The sequence below is a fragment of the Panthera leo genome, chromosome E1, assembly GCF_018350215.1.
Source record: "Panthera leo isolate Ple1 chromosome E1, P.leo_Ple1_pat1.1, whole genome shotgun sequence".
Classification (NCBI taxonomy): domain Eukaryota; kingdom Metazoa; phylum Chordata; class Mammalia; order Carnivora; family Felidae; genus Panthera; species Panthera leo.
The window spans coordinates 4281082-4304736 of NC_056692.1; the positions used below are offsets into that span (position 1 = coordinate 4281082).

Sequence of the window (23655 nt, forward strand, 5' to 3'; positions counted from 1 at the left end):
AATGCACAGAAGTGTACAAAAGGTTCTCAGATGCATTTCCGAAAGGGGCCTACGTAGGGGCGCCTGGGTGGCTCAGTCGGTTGAGCGTCCGACTTCGGCTCAGGTCATGATCTCGCGGTTCGTGGGTTCGAGCCCTGCATCGGGCTCTGTGCTGATGGCTCAGAGCCTGGAGCCTGCTTCGGAGTCTGTGTCTCCCTCTCTCTCTGCCCCTCCTCTACTTGCATGCACGCTCTCTCTCTCTCTCTTTCTCAAAAATAAATAAAATAAAATAAAAATTTTAAGGGAGGAAAAAAACAGTCCATGAGAGTGTACTAGAATATATTCGCCTCTTTTGCTGGCAAAGCCCTTTTCAAGTGTGACCTCAAAAGGAAGGAATCGAAAAAGCTAGAGATTGTCCCTACTCTCCATAAAAAATCATAATCAACCTTGAAACGTCATTTTACAAAATGGAACTATTTTTTACACATCATCAAGGCCCTTCTCTAAGAAGGGTGCAAACACCAGAGCTCGCTCTTTGTAGACCCACCTGCCTGCTTGGCCACCACTCCCTGGACCAGTGGACACAACACAGAACGGCTTGGGTGGGTATCTTCGACCGTCAGTGGCCAGGTTCTGCTAAAAGGCTGCTAAGGAGAAGAAGCAAGTCTGCAGAGAGAAATACGTAGAAAGGAAAGCGAGCCCAGAGAAGCAAGTAGGCGTAACACCGCGAGGTCCCAGAGACAGGCCAAACAGCTCAGCACCTGATTTCTGGTCCTTCAGCTGGAGCTTCTACGAGACAGCATATATCCTTCTCATCAATGCTCCCTTCTTTCCCCACAAGCTAGTTTGAACGGGCTTCTATTCTCCTGCCCACAGAAACTGCCCGGTAAACAGCCAAGGCCAGCCCTGAGGCCATCAGATCCACATCTGGAATATTCTTCTGTGGTCATGCTGCACTGGGGCCTCATAACACGGCCCCAGGAGGACCTCCACAGCCTGTCCGTGGAGAAATCACACCGCTCAACCGTTCAGAAGCTTCTCTTCCCACCAAGTGGGATTTTCCACTCATACATCACCTTTCTGATTTGTTTTCTGAGAAAGTCGGCCTTTATGAACCTCAGTCGCTCGGCACCGCTGATCCTCATTTAGAAGACTTTCCAGTAAAAGGTGTGACTTTATGTTTATAAATAATGCTCGAAATCACGGAGTGCTGCTTTTCACAAAGACACAGGAAACTGTCAGAAAGAGCTATGGCTATTTTGGGAACAGGAATAAGCCATCCTCCCTCCTGAGAGGCGACCGCCAAGGCACTTTCCGAGCCCTGATGGAAGACCATCCGGCCCCCGAATCACAAAGGACCGCGGCCACTCCTTCGGGCACACCGAGGTCCTTATCAGGAGCCAACGGTGCAAAACATGTACAGTCCGCAATTCTGGACATCACCACCTCTCTCCAACATCAAGAAAGGCTGTGCACAATAGACAGGGCCACACAAGCTGGGGAAGAAACAGACAGCACTTGAGAGTTGAGGAAATAAGATTTCCTTGGGAAACAGCACGAGCAGGTTGGAAAGAAACCTCTCTGCCAAGAGGCCCGCCAGCCTCACCCACTAAGGGAAATTCTAGAATGCTGCAAACAGGGGCAGCCTGCAGGGTGGGCTTAAAGTGCGGTAATGATTCTCCATCACCTGGAGGGCTGGTAAAGGCACCGAGTTTCTGAGTCAGGAGGTCTGGGCTGAGAGACTGCATTTCTGACAAGCCGCCCCGCCCACCTCCAGGTAATGCTGCTGGCCCAGGAACCTGACTTTGACAACCACAGGCCTAGAGGGGGCCAAGGAAAGGCAGAGTTTTCTCCGCAGAAGTGCTTCCTCCTGGTAAAGGAGATATGGTACGTCTATATAGTGGAATATTCCTCGGCGATCAAAAAGAAGGAAATCTTGCCATTTGCAACAACGAGGATGGAGTATATTCTGCTAGGCAAAATTAGTGACAGAAACACAAATATCATATGATTTCTCTCATATGTGGAACTTAAGAAACAAAAGAACACAGGGGAAGGGAAGGAAAATTAAGATAAAAACAGGGAGGGGGGCAAACCAGAAGAGTCTCAAATACAGAGAATAAACTGAGGGTTGTTAGAGGGGAGGTGGGTGGGGGGGCTGGGCTAATTGGGGGATGGGCGTTAAGGAGGGCATTTGTTGGGATGAGCATTGAGTGTCATATTAAGTGATGAATCACTAAATTCTTTTCCTGAAATCATTACTATGCTATATGTTAACTAACTTGGATTGAATTTTTAAAAATACAAAAAAAAACAAATTAAAAAAAAAAACTGCTTCCTCCTGTCTCCAGGTGTTAGGGGAAAGTTTTGGGTTTTTTAAAAAAATATTTATTTACTTTGAGAGAGAAAGGGAGAGAGAGTGAGAGCACAAGCAGGGGAAGGGCAGAGAGAGAGGGAGACACAGAATCTGAAGCAGACTCCAGGCTCTGAGCCGTCAGCACAGAGCCCGACGCAGGGCTCAAACTCACGGACCGTGAGATCGTGACCTGAGCCGAAGTCAGACACTTCACCGACTGAGCCCCCCAGGCGCCCCAACAGATGTCATTTTTATATACCGGTGGCAGAAAGCAAGTGAGGTCTTTATCTGGGGCCAGGGAAGAAGAGGGGTGAAGAAAAGGAGGCAGGAGTCCCTCTTGACTCTCAGCCTGACATTCTCCTCCCTTGGCGGGAGACAGCACATGGCCCGGCCCCCTTGGGTGCTCCTCACCCCCAGATAAATGAGACCAGGCTCCCAACTGTGCACCCTGGCCCCAGAAGAAACCCCAAAGCTTAGCAGTGCCCAAGATATGATGAGAGACTCCAACGGGAAAATGGCATCTGAGAGAGCAATGTGGAGTCCAGGAGGGTGGGCTGGGATCTGAAGATTGGGAACTAAGAGAGAGCGTTGGGGCTCTCAGCTCCTGTCCTCTCCTGCACCTCAGAGGCATAACTTTTATACTACTTATAAAATTAATACAGGTCCCCGGAGGAAACGCTGGAAAACACGGAAAAATCAAGAGAGAAAACAGAAGTCCTCCCGGATCCGTCGCTGGGAAAGAACCACCACGGACCAACCCCCAGCCCCCCGCCCCAGCACCTGGAGGCAAAGGTGTGGCATGGGGGCCAGGGGGCCACCCCAACCTGCAGGAATCAGGGACAGAAGGAAGGTGGTGGCACGGCTCAGGGCTATCTGCACGGCCACCAGGGTTCATCCCCTGGGGGAAATTCGGAGCCTGAAACCAGCCGGATCCACTCTTGCAAACACAGGGAAATCAAGACTTCAGGATGCCAGGGCTGCACGAAGGACTGACCAGAGCAGGAAGGGGCAAAGCTGGGGGCCCGACCCCCAGCCCAGTCCTCTCTGATGCGCTCAAAAACCATTATGAGAACAATCGAAAGGATCTGGAAATCAGCTGCTTAATGTGTCCCTTTCCGGAAGCTTACATAAAAGCTTTTCTGCACGTCCCTCTCCTGGAAGCACCAGGATTCTGGGACCCAGGCGACTATTTTCAGCCAGAGCCCACGCCCTGCATTCCCCGACAAGCTGTCAGTGCAACAGGAAAGGAGGCCACCTTGCGGCTGCTGGTGCTACTTTACCTGAGGGCCAGGTGTCAGAAACGCAGGTGACAGGTCGCACGTCTCCAAGGCCTTCTGGAGGACATGCTGCCACCCGTCTGACTTCACGGTGCCCAAAGAGGATCACCGGTGGCCTGCCATGCCGGGGCCTGGGAAGCGTGTTGGTTTTCCGGGGCTTCCCCACAAAACACCACCAACCAGGGGGCTTAAACAACAGAAATGTGTTGCGTCCCAGTTTTGGGGGCCAAGAGCCAGAGATCCAGGTCTGGCGGGGCTGGTTCCTTCTGAGGGCTGTGAAGGAAAGTCCGTTCCAGCATCTGTCATCTGGGTCTTTGTATCACCTCCCCCTCCCCCTCCCCTGCCATGTATCTGCCACTATGCCCCAAATTCTCCTTTTTGTAAAGACCCCCGTGGATTGGATCGGGCCCACCGTGTTCCAGGACGACCTTATCTTAATTTGAGCATCTGTGAAGATCTTATACCCAAGGTCCACAGCTCCTGGGGGTTAGGATTTCAACATCTTTTGCAGGGGCACAGACATCAATCCCTATCAGGAAGCAAGGGGCTGGGGCTGGGGCTGGCTGTGAAGCCTGGGCTAGAAGTCCAGAGGGCCTGGGTCTGTGGCACGGCCCAGAGGGGCAGCAAGGGGACCGACCGCCAGGGACCGGGAGACAGCTAAGCCCCAAGTCTAGCGCAGACCCCAGGGCGCCTCCGATCAGACCACATGTGCCCAGTCAGGCTGGCTGTGAACATACGAGCTATCAAACTGCTTCTGCTCTGACTTCTCTAACCCAAGTGCCCCCAGTCACCCGGAACCCCTACGAGGTCCCCACAATGGCCACGCGAGGGTTAATTTGGGGGGTGGGGGTGAGAGGCAGGACCCCCCCCCCCGGCATATTGCTCCCACAGCTCCTCCCTGTTCCAGACTGCAGGATCATTTCCACTCCCCCCATTACAGGAGCTGTTTCTTCCGGGGCTGAGGGCATCTTCGGGCGTGCAGAGAAGCGTTAAGCACAGCTGGTCGGGAGATTCAGTCAACAGCAACGACCGGGGGGACTGCCGTATGCAAGGCCCGGCTTATGGTGTGTGCAAAGGACAAGATCCTTCCAGCGCAGGGTCTCAGTGCCCCTGCGCTCGGCCCAGCACGCTGTTCCCAGGGAGCGGCATGAAGTAAACACATCCTGCATGACTAACTTCTCACCCTGTTCTCCTCCCACGCCTCTTGGATGAGCCCTGCCTACTCTGGAATCCGACTGGGACTGAAGTAACAAAAACGCCGTTACCCCACTCCGAGATCTTCCTCCGATAACAAAGATCTGATCATCGGGAAACCGCGCCAGCTTTACAGACGGAGGCGCGTTCCCAAACTGTGGCGGGTGATGGGCATGCTGGTGTTGGGACTCTTTGGTTTCAGAGAATCTTAGAGCCGGAAGGGATCTTCAGAGAGCTCTATGCAAGCAGGAAAGAAAACCTGAGATCCAACCCCGAGGAAAAGACCCATTTAACAATCCCCTCTCCACCTGAAGGACGCATTCTGCCTTTGCAAACATGTAAACATGTAGCCATGTGCACTGTTAGCCCACACCGCCCTCCCCCGTAAGAAGCCATCCAAGTGGATAATTGGAGCTGAGCTCAGAGAGGCATTAACAAACACTTGTTGCTTGATAATCAATTCTTGCGGCGCTCGCCCACTCACTGATCAGAATGCAACCTACAGATCCTTTCCATTTTTGCTAGGGGTTCCCAAGGCTCTGTGGACTCTCACCCTTTAAGCAGCTACCCGGTTTCCACTGTCCAGACTGCCCTTTCAGATGGACCCCAACTTCCTGCTGCAGCCACGGGTTCCCAGAGCCCCAATACACACACACACACACACACACACACACACACACACACACACACAGAGACTTCACGCCAGCCCCGGAAAGGCAATGCTTCCTGTGCTGATAGTCAGGTGCACGCAAAACCTCCAGGAATAAGGCAGCACACGAGATGAGCCGGAGGTCCTTGCTGAAATAGATGCTTTGTAACTATATACCAGTCAGCCATTTCTCCCTGGATTCTCTTTTTTGAGTTATTTTAATTTTTATTTAAAAAAAATTTTTAACGTTTATTCGTTTTTTGATAGAGACAGAGTGTGAGTGGGGGAGGGGCAGAGAGAGAGGGAGACAGAATCAGAAGCAGGCTCTGGGCTCTGAGCTGTCAGCACAGAGCCCGACACGGGGCTCGAACTCACGGACCGTGAGATCATGACCTGAGCTGAAGTCGGACGCTCAACTGACTGAGCCACCCAGGCGCCCCTGTTTTTTATTTTAGAGAGAGAGCGTTTGACCAGGGGAAAGGGGAAGAGAGAGAGAGAGAGAGAAAGCTTAAGCAGACTCCATAGTCAGCATGAAGTCCAACACAGGACTCGATCCCACAACCCCGGGATCATGCCCTGAGCCCAAATCAAGAGTTGGACGCTCAACTGACTGAGCCACCCAAGTGCCTCACTCCCTGGATTCTTGATTCTCTTACCGGATCGGATCCCCTTTCTTAATCTCCGATTTCCAAGAGCATTTATAAAATAAATATATAAATATATATAAATATAAATAAATCCTCCCGACTTGGTGTCCAATGCCACCTCTCTTACGCATTACTTGGTATAAAACCACGAGGCTCTGTCTCAACGCAGGTCAAAACTCCAACACCCACGGGAACTGGACACACAAAACGCAGGCGTGCGACGAAGGGTAAGAAAAATCAGGGGGAGTGAGGCAACCTTCTCGGCTCCTCCCGGCTTATGTGCACGCAGGAAGGTGGGTCCAATGCGGCCACACCCCATGATTCTTCAAGAGAAGACAAGGTAACCGATGTTCATGGAAAACGTCCCAATTTGCCAATGTTGTCAAGTCACAGAACATTTTAAATCGCTACGTACGCAGAATAAAATGCCGACCCCTGGTCTCAAGACAATCCAGCACGTGACCTCCGTCACACCTGCACCTCTTCGGGCAGTTCAGCAAGATCTGGAGGTGCTGACCCTGCTGTGACCGTCAGGTCTCCTACCGACACAGAGGCACCCTAATGCCGCTGCCCTAGAAATTTAGTCATCGTGGATGAGCACTGTTTTATTTTATTTTTTTTTAATGAGTTCAAGCCAAGCAAACACCATTTCCTATGGGTCCACAACTCACAGCCATATCGTACTCTTATTTTGGCCTTTAATGAATGAATATTGCTCAAGCTAATAATAGAGATCCCGCCACCTGATACGGTTGGGTTATCCTGACAGGGATGGATCATCCACTCCAGCCCATCAGATGCCACCAAACTCCGCTCACGGGGTCACGGGGCTCTGCGTGATGTGCGGTGAGGGGTCAATAACTCTATGCTGGCACTTGCTTCCTGACCAAAGCTGAGGCAACTTAGCAAGCCCCCGTCTAAAAACCTCCAGAGAAGAGCAATACAAAAGTAGAAACCTTACGGCTTCTTGCCGTATCAAAGGCTTGAACGATTTCACTAGACTCTTAAGTTCCCTTTGAAGACAAGGATCGTGTTCGTTCGGTCCAGATGTCACGATGGGAAAATGAAAATCGTAGAAGCCCCCAAATGCTCTGACTTAACCATAGCTAGAAGCAAAGTCGAAACAAGCGTTCACAGGGGTTTTTTTAGTGGCAAAAATGCTGAGATTAAAAAAAAATTTTTTTTTTGAACTTTTGACGCAAATGCTCTGAATTTAAAAGATCTGCCACTCATCCTGGTTAGAAGAATCAGGATAAAGACTGGAAGGTATCCACAAGTCCGTTACCTTGACAACACTGAAGAATATAAATGCTAGCCAGGGTGAAGGGTCTTTCGTGACAGGTTTATACTCAATCTGTAACTTGTCGGCGCAAAATTGAGTAATCTGTTCGGAAGCGGCTCGTCTCGGAGATTCCGCCTGAACTACAGTAGCTTACGGTTATACAACCTTTAACCTCGAGACTAGAATATGTGTTTACTTGTTGGAAGAAAATTGTGTTTTTTCCACTGTACCTCTGTAAAAGAAAATTGGATTTAAGTTTACTCTTCAACCTCATGCTATTTGATCTGCTGACTATGCCCTCATCAATCTTACGGTCTCCTTGCAAGTCAAAAATGGGTGGGAACTATTAGAAAGCGCTTAAAAATATAAAGCAGACGTTTTTACTCTTTCCAAAGAACAGATTCTGATTCAATAGGTCTGTGGTGGGACCTGCCTGCATATTGGTATTTTTTTTAATGTTTATTTTTGAGAGAGAGAGAGAGAGAGAGAGCAGAGGAGGGGCAGAGACAGAGGGAGACACAGAGTCCAAAGCAGGCTCCAGGCTCTGAGCTGTCAGCACAGACCCCGACGCCAGGCTCGAACTCACCAACTGCGTGATCATGACCTGAGCTGAAGTCAGACACTTACTTAGCTGACTGAGCCACGCAGGCACCCACCTTTTTAAAAATTTCTTTTTAATATTTATGGTAGCAAAAAAATTTTTTTTAATGTTTATTTTTGAGAGAGACATACAGAGTGTAAGCCGGGGAGGGGCAGAGAGAGAGAGAGAGAGAGGGGGACACAGAATCTGAAGCAGGCTCCAGTTGGACGCTTAACCGACTGAGCCACCCGGGTGCCCTTTAATGTTTGCGGTATTTTTAAACAAACTCCCTAGGTGTTTCTAATGCCCACCAAAGTTTGGGAATCAGGCAGAAGGAACCTCCAACCAAGACATCATATGCCTCTTTTTATTGTGTTAATTTATATACCATAAAATCCTCTCTAAAAGCACGTAATAGTTTCTACTATGTTCACAGAATTGTGCAGATATTACCAACTATCTAATTTTGGAACGCTTCATCATCTAACCCTTGTACCCATCCGAGGTCTCTACTCCTCCCCTCTCTCTGCCTGGGAAACCACTCATCTACTTTCTGGATCTACGTCATTGCCTATCCCGGGTATTTTGCGTAAATGGAACCATACAGCGTATGGTTTTTTGTATCGGCTTCTTGCACTCAGCATGATGTTTTCAAGGTTCATCCGTGTTGCAGCAGGTGTCCACAAGTATTTCATTCCTGTTTATGCCTGAATAAGATCCCATTTTTAAGGATACAGCTCATTTTGTGTATCCATTCATCGTGTGACAGACATTTTGGTGGTTTCCAGCCACGATGAAGAATGCCATCGTGAATATTCACGTACAGGTTTTCGCGTGTATATAACCAATTCTCTTGGGTATGTATCTAGGAGTGGAATTGCTGGGTCATATCCCACACGTTCCTTTTTTTTTTTTTTTTAACATTTGTTTATTTTTGAGAGAGAGAGAGGGTGCAAGCAGGGGAGGGGCGGGACACAGGATCCAAAGTGGGCTCCTCACTGACAGCAGTGAGACCGATGTGGGGCTTGAACTCATGAACCGCGAGATCATGACCTGAGCCGAAGTTGGACACTCAATCGACTGAGCCACCCAGGCGTCCCTCACACATTCCTTCCTGTTTCACCTCCATATCTGGATAATTTGCTGCTAATCGGTGACCCCGCCTAACAGCCCATGAGGATAGTTCTTACACTCTGGACCAATCAGCTGCCTTTTCCACAGTAACTCAACTTCCTAGAACACAGTAAACAATACAATCCTTTTTGTCTCCTTTGTCTTGGTTTTTTACGGGTCTTCCGTATCCTGGCTGTGGGCAGGACTCTAACCCACTCGGCATTTGCCAAAGTTCCAAGATTACCGCCCTTCAAAAAGGCTGAGATTCGAGGAATGTGTTGTGCACTTTAAATGCTACCTTAACGCTAAATTAAAATGGATTCTCTGCGAGGAAAAACAAAACCCACACAGAAACAGATTAATAATAAGCGCTAAGGTCTAACAGCTTTGCGCAAAGAGTCCATTAGATAAAAATAAGAAAGCCAAAACAAGAAACATGTATGAATGCACACACACATACACACACACAGCGAACTCAAATCAACTAAACGTGCCAAGAAAAGGCAATATTCTCATCTCACATTTGTTCAACACAGATGGACAGAAGAAAACAGATAGAGGTTTCTGAGTGTAGAAGTTTCTCCGGGCAACTGTTATTAACAGGGAATTATCAGGGCTGTTCTATCTGGAAAATGAGAAAAACATCTAATTATTTGTAACAAAGAAGAGGTCAAACAATGCTTTTGAAAGTGTTCTACTGGAAAACTTACCCACAAACTCACATTAATTCCTGGTGTAATAAAGTTAAATGGGAATCTACTCATTTAAAGAAAAATTAAAACAAGAAATCAAGAGAACGACCGGCCATTTGGCAAATGAATCCAAAAAGCTCAAAACCTGGTGAGGCCCTCCGAGCTTCACTCACAAACATAATAAAACGTTTGTACGTATGGATACTTTATCAAAAGAGCAAAAACAATTCCTAGCTCCTCTGGGCTTCGGCTGGGGCTCCAAGAAGATAGTTGTGTTTCCCTTAAAAATAAATTTTATTTTGGGGTGCCTGGGTGGCTCAGTCGGTGGAGCGTCCAACTTCGGCTCAGGTCATGATCTCGCAGTCTGTGAGTTCGAGCCCCGCGTCGGACTCTGTGCTGACAGCTCAGAGCCTGGAGCCTGCTTCGGATTCTGGATCTCTCTCTCGCTCTGCCCCGCCCTCTCAAAAATAAATAAACATTAAAAAAATAAAATAGGGGCGCCTGAGTGGCTCAGTTGGTTAAGCATCCGACTTCGGCTTGGGTCATGATCTCACGGTGCATGAATTCGAGCCCCGCGTAGGGCTCTGTGTTGACAGCTCGGAGCCTGGAGCCTGCTTCGGATTCTGTGTCTCCCTCTCTCTCTGACCCTCCCCCGTTCATGCTCTGTCTCTCTCTGTCTCAAAAATAAACATTATAAAAAAATTTTTTAAATAAAAATAAAATAAATAAATAAAATAAAGTATCACCTCTATCATAAACTTGATCTATATTTCAGTTTCTGAGTGTTCTTCTCAACCATCATTTCTCTTTTGCCCTTCACAATATTGCCTTATTTCTCCTGAATTCTTCCTATCTCTGACAATTATTTCAAAGTCTCCCTCGCTCCTCCTTCCATGTTTCTCTGCAGGACTCTCTCCTAGAGGTTCGCCCTGGGTGATGATCTCCTGCATTCCACGGCTTCATTCCTCCGTTCACGATGGAATGAAAATTCTGGGCTGCCCTCTGTGGTCGTACAGGTTGGTCACTGCATAACGCTGCCAGGCCAAAGGGGTAAGAAGAGGTGAAATCCATTCTGCTTTCTGCTTGCCAAGCCAGGCACCCACATGGCTCCCCAGATCCTCATCTCCGGCCCAGGTGCCCCCCCCATGTCACAGACGCATCCGTCCAAACGTAGGCTGGCCAGCTCTCCAAGGAACCCTACGTGCAACGTGGATTTTTGTCTCCTCCCCTCCAAACCCGTTCCTCCCTCGCGTCCCAGGTGCTCCCTGCCCGGCTCCATCACACAAAGCAAAACAACTCAGAGGAGCCTTGAGTCCTTCTTTCCCTCACCTGCTACATCCTGTCGGACGGATTCTACCTCCTCCCTCCCCAGCTACAGCTGTAGGTGTGGAGCTGACCTCATTCCTTCTATTCTCATTTTGTTTGCGTGGGCCCATGCTCACCGCCCCTGCTTCCTCCCCTCTGCTACCCAAGCAGTCTTGCCACGCTGTTCTGATCACGTCAGGCCTCTGCTTTAATGCCTTCTAGAGCTGTCTGTTGCCCTCAGGGCAAAGTCCCAGGTCTTCCCAGTGTCTCGTGGGGTCATCAGTGGGTCAGACTTTTCCCCGCTGTCTCGCCCTTGTGGCGCGGTGACCCCCACGTGGAATCCCCGAGTCCAGGGTCCCTCCCTCTTCCAAGACCCAGCAAAAGCTGGTGACCCTCTACCCCGGAGCCGCCAGATGTCAACACTAACACTCACAACGCCTGTGGGCATGTGCTGTCTATGATGCCAGTGTTCCAAGGCGGAGATGGCTTCTTGTCCGAATCGGCATCCCCACAGCCCAGCCCGGCCGCCAGCGCTGTGACGATGCCTGTCCCTAAAATCCTCAATGGATTTCAAAGTAAGCAGATGAGCCAGAGAAAGGTAATACAAATGTAAACTTGGCTGCCAACTCATTGCACTTATATGTGGTGTAGAAACGGGGACCGAACACCCACCGTGCCCAAGCGCCCTCTGCGAAGCCATCGGGGATTAAGGGACACCAGAAGTATCTGGAAGAGAGGAAGATGAACAGGAAGACGAGAAGAAAGGTGTGTGGCGGCCAGAGCAGGGTGCACGGCCCTGGCCCGGGTCACATGGCAGGAGAGGCCCCAGGGCTGGGGCAGAAAGGGGGGAAAGCGGCTGGCCCGGCCAGGAGGAGACACAAAGTCAAATGCCCCCCGGGGGTCAGGAGGTCAGGAGGAGAGCGAGAGGCTGTTCCGACAGGTGCTTCCCCCACAGAAGGGTGATCAGATCCAAAAATGTCATCGGAAGCCCAGCAGCCAGAATCAGAAAGATAGCTGGGCTTCTGTTCCCTCTGGCTAAAGAACAAAATGCTTACTATGATGTTCAGGGTCTGCACGATCCCTCCAAACAGGACTATCTCTTTGCCGTCAGAAAGGCATTTCCCGGGGCGTCCGAATGTGGCTCAAGTCCTGATCTCGCAGTTCATGGGTTCGAGCCCCGCGTCGGGCTCTGCCCCGACAGCTCAGAGCCCGGAGCCTGCTTCGGATCGTGTGTCTCCCTCTCTCTCTGCCCCTCCCCCGCTCGTGCTCGGTCTCTGTCTCTCAAAAATGAATACGCATTAAAAAATTTTTTAACTTTTAAAAAAGAAAGAAAGAAAGGCATTTCCCACCCCCCAACCCTTTCCTCGGCCAGGATTACCGCAAGCCTATCAGAGAAAGCAGGCAAGGGGAAGGAGAGCCAATCCTACAGGACGTAACAGAGAGCTTAAAGCAGGGGCCGGTAGCTCAAGGGCCCACCCTCCCCTTATCACACAGCCCATGAACCCGCGAACTAAGATCGTCTTAAGTGCTTGAGAAAGAAATCACGTTGGTGACGTGGAAAAGCTATTTGACATTCACGTTTCAGTGTCTATAAACAAAGTTTTATTGGAACACAGCTACACTCAGTGGTTTCCGTGTCGTCTGTGGCAGCTTTCATGTGACGAGGACAGAGCTGAGGAGCAGTGATGGAGACCACAGGAGCCTCACGAACAAAAACGTGTCACTACCTGGCCCTTTACAGAAGACAGTCTGCCCGCCCTTGGTGTAGAGTCTCTGGGGATCAGTATATCCCCGGACCCGCAAGAAAGCCCTGACCGCCAGGCACAGGTGAAAAGCCTGGGGCTCAGGAAAAAAAGCCCCCAGACGCTGTCAGTTAATTAAAATGGGACTTTAATATCCCCTTAACGAAGACGGGAGAGTTACATGAACAGTAGCATATACCTGCAATGGAGCATCACAGAGCTGTGTTGCAACATTAGTTCCAGGAACATGTACACATACAGAAAGACGCTGTCTGACCAGTTCCCAGAACCTGGACCGTTCTTCCGATTTGTTAAGAAGAATGAGCACGCACGTGTTACAAGGTAAGAGGATACAAATGTCTGCAACGATGTGCAGGATAAACAGCTTTAGGGAAGGCAACCACAGATTTTTACTTTTTATTTTTTTTCACACCCAGTGAGTTTCTTAACCAGGAACGTACTACTCTCTAATTAAAAGAAAAAAATAGGGGCGCCTGGGTGGCGCAGTCGGTTGGACGTCCGACTTCGGCCAGGTCACGGTCTCGCGGTCCGTGAGTTCGAGCCCCGCGTCGGGCTCTGGGCTGATGGCTCGGAGCCTGGAGCCTGTTTCCGATTCTGTGTCTCCCTCTCTCTCTGCCCCTCCCCCGTTCATGCTCTGTCTCTCTCTGTCCCAAAAATAAATTAAAAACGTTGAAAAAAAAAATTAAAAAAAAAAAAAAGAATAAAATAAAATAAAATAAAATAAAATAAATGCAGATTTTACCAAGCCTCTCTTGACCACCCACCCTCACTCAGCCCCTTTGCAACAGAGTGGGTTGATTCAGGACGAGAATCCACCAAGACCCTGAGGACCTCGGTCGGCATCATGCTGTGCCTAGAACTTCCTCTGAAACTTCAAAGGCCGACCACGGTGCAAGGCCATTCAAGTGTGTGTTTGGAGGAAGCTTAAGATTAGAACGATCAGAAATAGTTCTACTTCCCTTTTCCTAGAAACCCCAGTGACCGCCTCAGCTGGAACAAGCCCCTCAAGCCCGCAGGGGAAGAGAACACAAACCAGCGACCCCTAGTGGCAGCTGCTTTCTCTGCTGCTCCCTCTGAAAGGCTGGCTCCCCGTTACCAGGACCCCTCCGAGGGTGGCCTTGCAATCACCGGCCATAGTAACGGTCCCACTGGGTCAGAAGAGGTGACCGTTAAGTCATGTGGGCGCAGACACGGGAGGTGAAGGACCAAGGCAGGGCCGACACGTGGACATAGACTGTATTTCACATCCCGCCTTGACACGCACATCTGTGATTCGCCTCACATCGAACCTTCTGTGCTTCCCTCCTCTGGGGAGGTGTGGAGGCCAAGAGACAGAGCCCTCTGGCTGCATTTGCTCTGCCCTGCCCTGCCCAAGACCACCCTGTTCTAGAACCTACTGCTGCTCCTTCTATACACCTTCCCTAGCCTTCTTGCAAGCCCCACTCTACAGCCTGCATGCTGGGGGGTCCTGGAGTCACCGTGAGGCCCAGGAAGTCCACAACAACCGAGTGCAAGGAGGTGTGGTCCTAACTCAGCTCAGAACTGCACATGGGACCCGTGTCCTCTATTAGAAAAAAATAATTCGCAAGTAACCCCAGAATTTCCCAATGAGCATCCCAAGAAACGCGAGCCAGTGGGATACTTCGGGGAAGATGTTGCAGTCAAATTAGGGAAACCCCACACCGGCAACCCCTGTGTGGAAGCTTCCGTCTTATTAGCACAGGCCACACTCCCAGAGGATCCTACAGTAGCTAAACCTGGCTTACTCAGCTTAAACCAGATGTTGACTTGAGAACCTTCTGAGGTCCCGCTTTGGGAACTGGCCCCAGACCATGAGACTGGGTTCGATGGAGATGCCGGGGGTGGCTGTGAGTTTCCAGAGATGACCCCCAACCCTGAAGGGCGGTCCTCCCCATCCGGCACGGACCCCCACCACCCGGCACCGTGGGGAAAGCAAGAGTCCCCCACAGCCCCGGAGGTAGGTTTCCGAAGAAACAGTCTGAGCATCGGTCGGTACACGCCAGAGGAGGACAGAAACCCCGAGGGAGGCTGGTGCAAGGTCCTCCCACTCCCCCCCCTCCCAGAGCGGGACTCACCATTGGTGGTCGTGTTGACATAGTAACGCCGACCCTGAGGAGACAAGTAACTCTGCCAGCCAGGCGGAAGGAGGATAATCTGGCTTTCCTCTCCTGGCGGGGGGGGGACCATTCCAGGTTTCTGTGGAAGAGGAGAGAAAAGGTCACACATGGTGGGCACGGGGGGCTGTCGGGGTCAGGCGCTCACAGGGCCTGCACCTGTGCTTGCTCCGAGGCCCCATCACTCTGCACACCCCCGGCTGCAGAACCTGAAGCCAGAGCGCCTCGGGACCCCCGAGGACAGCAGCAGACGAGGCCCCGAGGCCGGCTGTGTGAACCTACCAGAAGTAATTAACGCAAGTCTCAGCAGAGCGCGATGCAAAAGCTTCTCAGACAACGCCGAGAACGGATGGAGGGCAAGGGGGCGCTTTTCTGGTCCTGCGTCCAAATCTCTCTGGGGGAGATCTGGAGAGAACCGGGCTCACAGGCCAAAACGCGACTCCCTTTTGCTCACGTGTGCTTACGGTGGTTTAATTCTTTTGACCAGGGGGAGCAGTGTTCTTAAAAATAAAAATTGGAGAGATGTGCCTGGGTGGCTCAGTCAGTTCAGTGTCTGACTTTGGCTCAGGTCATGATCTCGCGGTTCATGAGTTCGAGCCCCACGTCAGGCTCTGTGCTGACAGCTCAGAGCCCAGAACCTGCTTCCGATTCTGTGTCTCCCTCTCTTCTCTGCCCCTCCCCTGCTTACCCTGTGTCTCTCTCAAAAATAAATAAACGTTCTAAAAAATTTTTTTAAATAAATAAGAATAAAAATCAGAGAGGGGAGCCTGCGTGGCTCAGTCGGTTAAGCATCCGACTTCGGCTCAGGTCATGATTTCACAGTTTGTGAGTTCGAGCCCCGCGTCGGGCTCTGTGCTGACAGCTCGGAGCCTGGAGCCTGCTTTGGATTCTGTGTCTCCCTCTGTGTCTGCCCCTCCTGTGCTCATGCTCTGTCTCTCTCTCTCTCTCCCTCAAAAATAAATAAACATTAAAAAAGAAGGAAAAAAAGCAAGCAGTGCAGACACATGGTTCTTTGGCTCTCCTGCTCCTGTATTTTCTTAAGGCTGCAAAACCATGTACATGTGCCCTGCACGCCCTCAGCAGGGACCCGGTCAATCCTAGATGCTCCCGGGACCCTGAGTGAACACGGCCTCCCCATGGCCAACTTCCGTCTCCACGGCTTTTAACCCACAGTGCGTCTTCGATTCAGTATGGACAGGTGTCCCAGCACCGGGTGCCGGACAGCGGCCAGGCGGCCTCCTCCCCAGCAGGGCATGTCCAGAATCCCAACACCTGATCACGTTTACCTGGACCTCCAGACACCTGCTTTGGCTCCTCCCACATCGGCCGGTGGTCAAAACACACACACAGCAAACAGTCTTATGAGGAGTCCAGTGTGCAGGTGCACATGTGTGTGTGGATAAAATATCCCACATACAGGAGATGTGCATCTTGGCTGAGTGGAGCTGGGAGTATTACAGGAATGAGGAGGCTATGAGGCTTCACGTAAGAGAGGAATATTCTAGAACCCAGAGGGTAAGACGGCAGGCTGCTTCTGTGGAGTCAGGTGTCTTAGAGCGTCCAAGAAGGGAAGGCCATATTTGTTGCTTCTCCTAGCAGCCCCGGGGAGGAAATGGGCAATTGTTAAAGGGTATTAAGCAAGGGTCAGAGACAGACACGGCCAGAAATAGGGTACAGAGGAGAGAGGGACCCAGAGGCAAAGGGGAAACGGCCCTCCGGCCTGGGGCTCAATCCTGACTCAGCCCCTGAGCAGCCACATGACTCGGGGAAGTGACTCAGCCAACTGCTTTTATCTGTACATCCACAAAACCGAGGGGGAAGACAGGAGCCCTGCTGCGGAAGGCGCCACGGACGTGAACGATAACGCACTCAGCACCCAGGAGAGTCCCTGTCACCAAGATGCCTCGTAGCTGAGGGTCCCCGGCGGGAGGGACGCGTTTAAGAGCCCAGTAAGACCCGGTTTCACGCAGCCTCTGCCCCCTGGATGTGAAGTTCAGGGGCCCACAGTCCAGCCTAGCACTCTACCATGTCTGAAACAATGTCACCGTTAACTGTCGCTCCTCCCCAGACCTCTGTGTCCAAGACCGTGCAATTCAAAGGGCAAAGACCCACCCGCTGGGGAGGCTAACGTGTTAAGAGGGTGACGAACACGGAGGCTGGGTGGTGAGCAGACCGCTAGCTCCTTGGGGTGGGGGGGGCGGTTGAGGGAGTGGAGGGAACTTCTGACCCTCCATGGCCTACCTGTGACACAGCAAACTATGACACCTGTCCCGTGTCCAAGGCTACACAGTGCTTTTCATCTTCAGAATGACTCTAGGGGCCACCTGGGTGACTCAATAGGTCAAGTGTCTGAGTTTGGCTCAATGTCATGATCTCGCGGGCCGTTGAGTTCCAGCCCTGCATCGGATTCACTCCTGTCAGTGCAGAGCCCGCTCTGGATCCTCTGTCTGCCTCTCTCTGCCCCTCCCCTTCTCTCAAAAATAAATAAACATTAAAAAAAAAAAAGAATGACTCTAGGGGATTCATCTAACTCTGTGGGATCAGACTAAGCCTTGGCTTCCATTATAGGACACTGATGACCACAGAGGTACCCTGACTGCCTTGAGGTCTTACCCATCTAGGAAACGCAGGATTCTCCCTGCCTGGACCCTACAGAGGACACCTGTCGGGGAGGACCTCTGATTCTGAGCCAGGAAGGGCCAACTTCAGCCTCTTTCCAAAATGGACCAACGTAGCAAAGGGTGTCTGTCCCCTATCCCCCTCCAGCACGCCCACGGCTGCCCCCTCTGCCTGTCACCTCCCTGTGCTCTGCCCCCACCCACCGGGGCAGCCACAGTCCCGCTCTCCCGAACCACATCGGGAGTCAAAAGACACGGACGCAACTGGGTACGTACCCAGGAGAATTGAAAATGGCACCCAACGCTTACCGTAAATCCGTATTCACAGCAGCACGGTCTACAACAGCCAGAAGGCAGAAACCACCCAAGGGTCCATCGACGGATGAGCAGGGGTCAACAAAATGGGGTGCCTCCCAACAAAGAAATACCCGCCATCAAAAGGAACGAGGTGCTGATACACGCTCCAGCACGGAGGAACCCGGAAACCATGCTACGTGCCGTAAGCTAGAGACACAAAAGGGCCGCATACCGCCCGCTTCCATTTATATGAAATGCCCAGAATAGGGAAATCTATAGAAACAGGAGGCAGATTAGCAGTTGCCAGGGGCTCGGGAGGGAAGGGGGGAGGATGGGTACAGGGTTTCTTTTTTGGGGTGATGCAAATGTTCTGGAAGCAGACAGAGGTGATGGTTGCACAAATAGCAGCCATGATACACTTTGTTAGGTGTATTTCACAACTAAAAAAAAGAAATCATTGTCAAGCTGTGGAGGAGGGAGAAGTCAGACTCCCCACCTACAGGCCCTGGTCGAAGAGGCCCGAACCACCCACAGTACCTCGTCGCTCATGGCCATGGAGGGACGGGCCTCCTGGGAGAGCCGCCCCACAGCCATCCAGACAGATGTAGTGCAAGGAACTACCCAATAATTATGGTCTCTCTCAAGCTGCTTCTTCTAATTAGTTTCCTTCAAGTTAAATCCTTTCCTTCCTTTTGCTAGTCCTGTGGCTTCTCCCCTTCCCTCCCGGCAGCTCCTTCCCATGGGAATAGGAACCAGCAGAGGAAGTGACACAGGCCCGGAGGTTGGGGCCCTACCTACAATGAACAAGATCGGAGGTGAAAGCGATTTCCTCCAACTCAGAAATTCTTAACCTGAGGCACAGCATGGCTCTGTGGAAATTATAAAATGCTGCCTCTTCCTCCAGATGGGCCATCCCTCTGAGCGCAAGGCTGGATTGCAGCCTCCCTTCTGTCCCTTTGTTCAGTCAACAACCTGCTCAAATGCATATGGAAAACCATCCTCGGAGAATCTGAAGGAAGCTATGGATCTTCTGCCCCCCTCCCCCGCACCATGGAATCGTTTGTGCATATACCCCCTCACTCTATTTCCTATAGAGTATCAAGAGGCTTCTAGATGACTTTAGAGCCCTAATCTAGCCGGTACTCAAGAAACACAGGAGCTCAGATCCCATTTCCGTCCATCGGTAATGACTTTCATCATGCACCGAATGTTTATAGTGCTCCAAGGACTGGGCCAGATGCTTTATGCACTTATTTCTAGTTTTTACAATTTAAACCTGCCACTAGGTACAAATTGTTTCCCATTTCAAAATGAGGAATCAGAGACTGAGAGAATTAAAAAACCCATCCAACGCCGCACGGCTGATCAAATGGTTAAAGCAAACTTTAAGACACTAGCTTTGTCCTGGAGACTTCTGTCCAGCTACCTGCCTCCAGGCTACCCTCAGCCCATCTCTCCCCAGCTAGCCACGGGCGGCTGTTTGTTCACCTGGACTACCTGACCCCCCCAGCCCCCATCACGGACACAACTCAGACCCACTTCTCCTGCCCGTCTCACAGTCTCCAAATGAGCATATGCCTTCCCAGGAGACGCGCAGAAATACCACCACCCCCACCCACGCTGTCACGTTCCCGGCTGTAGGCTAACTTCCTTGTTTCCTTATTTAAAATAGTGCAACCAAGGAAACCGTCCTCTTAACGATGGCTACTGGTCCTCCTTGGGGGGAAAAAAAAAGAGCAAGAAAGCAAAGTTACCCAGAGACTGAAAATAACCCCCCCCCTTCACCCCCGCTACAGCAGCGTTTCTCAAAGCATGGTCCTGGGGACACCCAGTCGGTCCCCTGGGATGTGTGTGAAGGCACAGATTCCGGGGCCCTGATCCCACCGCCAAGGCAACCTGGAGCCTTTCCACATGCATCCTAGGTGAGCCTGATGCTTACTGAGCTTACTGAGCTCAGAACAGGCTGCTCTGCAGCTTGAGAGAAAGCACTAGGGAGAAAACATCACTTCTGACATCAAGACTTGGAACATAAAATTCTAATAAGTGCAATTTATAAAAAAAAAAAAAAAAGACAGTGCTTAGCTGCATGGCTACTTAGTACAAGAAAGGCTGCTGTCCCCTAGCCCAAGCCCTTCTTCAAATAAGACTATTTTAAGAAAGATTTGATCTGGTCTCTGCAGCAGCCTCCAGGCAGTGCCAGCCCCCACCCTCAGCCCCCCACAGCCTCCGCCCCTCCTCAAGTTCAGCCTGGGACTCAGTCCCCCCCCTCAGGAGACTTCTGGGAGCACCTGACTCTTACCTTCTGCAGATGTGAGCAAAGCGACGGTAATGGGTGGTCGTCAATTTGCTCTAGCAGCCAGATCAGACAGTTTTAAGGTCCCCCTGTTCTGCGTCTTCTCACACCCCAAGCCCAGAAGCAATAGGAACTCCAGAGAAAGGCATATCCACGGGGCCCCACACCCCCACTCCCCCCACACCCAGATCTATATATAACATCTCCCAAGTTGTCAGCCTAACGAGCCACTTTCTGGCAGACCCGTTGCCATGGCAATGACTGCTAATGAGCCGGGTGCCGTGATTGGCAGTGCTTGAAGGCTCCCCCACAAAGAACTCTCCAGCAAGTTCTCTCTTCCCAGACACACGGCCAGCCGGGACACCCAGAAGCAGCCAGGCCACGGCCGGGTGTGGCTGGGAGAGTCCTGTCTGCTGCACACCTTTCTGCTGGACACCTGTTGAGGATGGAGAGGCTCCTACGCAAAGCTGGGAACAGCTACGGGAGGAAAGGCGCTCTCTCCCCTGCCCTTGGGTCACGACACAAAGCGTGAAGCAGGGCCACCCGCTCCCACAGTTATGCTGCCAGGGTCTGCACCCACAACAGGGGGCACCTTTGCAATCTTACGGGTAAAAGTAGTCCTCTCTCCAGCTCTGGTGGCCTTTGTATGCAGTCTGAGCGCGACTCACAGAAAAGAGCTGGGGAGGAAGAAAGGGGCCCCTACCAGTGGGTCAGAGCATTCTGCAAAGTGAAATCCTCGTGAGTAGTTTTATTTATAAGCTGGTGGGGAGAGGATGGACCCTGGCAGTGTCTTCCCGTCCTTCTGAAAGGAAGAGATTTGGAGACCTGTCCGGAGAGAGGAGGAGGAGGAGACCATACAACAGCGAGAAACAGACTAAGATTCAGAAAGACACGGCCACGTCCATCTTGTCCCTAGCTTTAGTCTCAGCACCGTGCCCAGAACATTGGATGGAGCGATGGAAACTTGGAATCATAGTTGAAACTGGTTCCAAACAGATCCGAGGAGGCCACTGCACCAACCAAGCAGACAGACTGGGGGGTCTAAGCAATGTGTGTGCCCCACCCGTAACAAACCCCAGCTCTTCCCGGATCCCAGTGAACGGGCTATTCAACCCTGAGTCCAGGGAGGTGGGAGGACACAAGATAGTATAGTTTCTTTCGCTGTAGAGAATAAATGGAGGAACAGTATCCAGAAGCCTCCGAACAGGCACAGTCTTCTAATCATGACCTCATATGGTATCCAGACAGAAGATTCCAGGAAAATGTTTAGCAACCTCGATGGAAGGCAGGAAGATACAGCATCCATAATACAAGAGCCAAAACAACAACAACAACAACAACAACAACAACAACAACAACACCACCACCACCACATCGTAGGAAGTGGACAAACTAATGCAAAGCAAGTCGGGTGGAAAAAGGAAACAAAGGCTATAAAAAGGAGACAGGAAATTAACAAAATGGTAGGGAAATTTACGAGGTAGCGACAGAGGAACATCCACATGGATTGCAACAGAATATGGAATTAATCTCGCACAGAAAGGGAAAAAAAAAGAGTCAGTTATATACAAAGCCAATGTTAAGAATTTTTCCTGGTATGCAAAGGAAATGGGGAAAAATGAAAACAGAGGGACAGAAGAATAAGCCAAGAGGCAGACTTGTAGAGAGCTAGGTGCTCCTGGAGAAAAGAAACCATAAACCATGGTTGATAGGAGGGAAAGGAAAAAACAAAAAATCCCTCAGCTAAAAGAAGACATAGATGTGCATCGTGGAAGGAAGGTCTACGCTGCTGAAGGCAACACGGATTTTACAAGCCTGATGGCGGACATGTGGAGGACGATGTATTTTCACAACAAAGATAAGGAGAAAGTCTGACAACGCTTAAGTGGGTGAAGGGTGTCCCCACTAAAGGAGCATAAACAAAGCTGGTTTCGGGTTCTCTGTAACTGCATTTCAGAAGGTACCTCCTTTTAGGGGCACCTGGGTGGCTCTCAGGTGGTTGAGTGTCCAACTTTGGCTGAGGTCGTGATCTCACGGTTCGTGAGTTTGAGACCCACGTTGGGCTCTGTGCTGACAGCTCGGAGCCTGGAGCCTGGAGCCTGCTTCGGATTCTGTCTCTCTCTCTCTCTCTCTCTCTCTCTCTCTCTCTGCTCCTCCCCCACTGATGCTCTGTCTCTCTCTCTCAAAAATAAACATTAAAAAAAATTTTTTTTTAAGTGAAAAACATTTAGGAGTGGGACAAAATAAAGCGAGGGCACCTAGAGAAATGAAATCAAACCTCTCTTCCCACCCCAACAAGAGAACATCCTTCTTCCTCTTAGTCCCGATGGCGAGGCCATCAGGTACCTGCCCCATTGGCTCCCGTCCTCCAGCATCTGGATCTGCTCTCACTGCTTTCCTGGGGAATGACAGGTTTCCAGCCAGAAGGAATGGGACCGAAGGGCAGGACTCGTTGGGGACCACAGACCTTTCTTGGTTCCAGGGGTCGTGAGTCTGACCTCCAGCCACCTTTCGTTGGCCCCATGGGCAACAGGCTTCCACAGGGAGTCCTGAGCTCCGGAATCCATTAAAGAGGACAGAGTGGCATCAGAGCCCTTTGCTGGCTAAGGGAAAACTCAGTGGGAATCCAGGCTTCCCCGAGTCCTGATTTGCACCACCCTCAAAGCATCGCCAAGGCCAAAGCCGTGCTCGGGAAGCCACATTGTCTGGCACGATGCCTTCCTTCCTTCTACTCCTCTGTGTGCACCATCTCTCAGGGAACGGGACCCACTCATCAAAGGCCTTGCCAGACCTCTTCATGTGTCTACTCAAACTGCTCTTATAAGAAATCACCTCGGGGCGCCTGGGGGGCTCAGTCGGTTAAGCGTCCGACTTCGGCTCAGGTCATGATCTCGCAGTCCGTTGAGTTCGAGCCCCGCGTCGGGCTCTGTGCTGACAGCTCAGAGCCTGGAGCCTGTTTCCGATTCTGTGTCTCCCTCTCTCTGACCCTCCCCTGTTCATGCTCTGTCTCTCCCTGTCTCAAAAGTAAATAAAACGTTAAAAAAAAAATTAAAAAAAAAAAAAAAGAAATCACCTCTGGGGACGCCTGGGCGACTCAGTCGGTTGAGCGTCCGCAACGTCGGCTCAGATCATGATCTCGCAGCTTGTGAGTTCAAGCCCCGCGTCGGGCTCTGTGCTGTGACATCGCAGAGCCCACTAAGGATCATCTGTCCCCTTCTCTCTCTGCCCCTTCCCCCCGACTCTTTCTCTCTCAAAAATAAACACACATTAAAAAAGAAAAGAAATCACCTTTAACATGGCTTCCTGGAGCCCCTTAAAGGAACTTTCCAAATCGGGGTTTCATCATTTAGATGCAAAGGTCCCCAGGACTCTTCCTCTGGCCTCACTGCTCAGGGTGAATGGACTGGGGGGGGGGGGGGGGTCATGCTTGCAGCAGTAATGCACATCTCAGTGGCTGGAATCTCTCACTCACTCC

The 23655-nt window shown here is 51.0% G+C and overlaps 1 protein-coding gene across 7 annotated transcripts in view; it reads right to left on the reverse strand.

Annotated features, from left to right (window-relative positions):
- Positions 1–23655, reverse strand: part of GAS7 (growth arrest specific 7) — a 214082-nt gene that overhangs the window by 69574 nt on the left and 120853 nt on the right. For all 7 annotated transcript variants that reach the window (XM_042915461.1, XM_042915459.1, XM_042915464.1 and 4 more), the window contains exon 2: positions 14934–15054. In XM_042915461.1, the coding sequence (XP_042771395.1) occupies positions 14934–15054 (121 nt within the window). The remainder of the gene's footprint in view (positions 1–14933; positions 15055–23655) is intronic.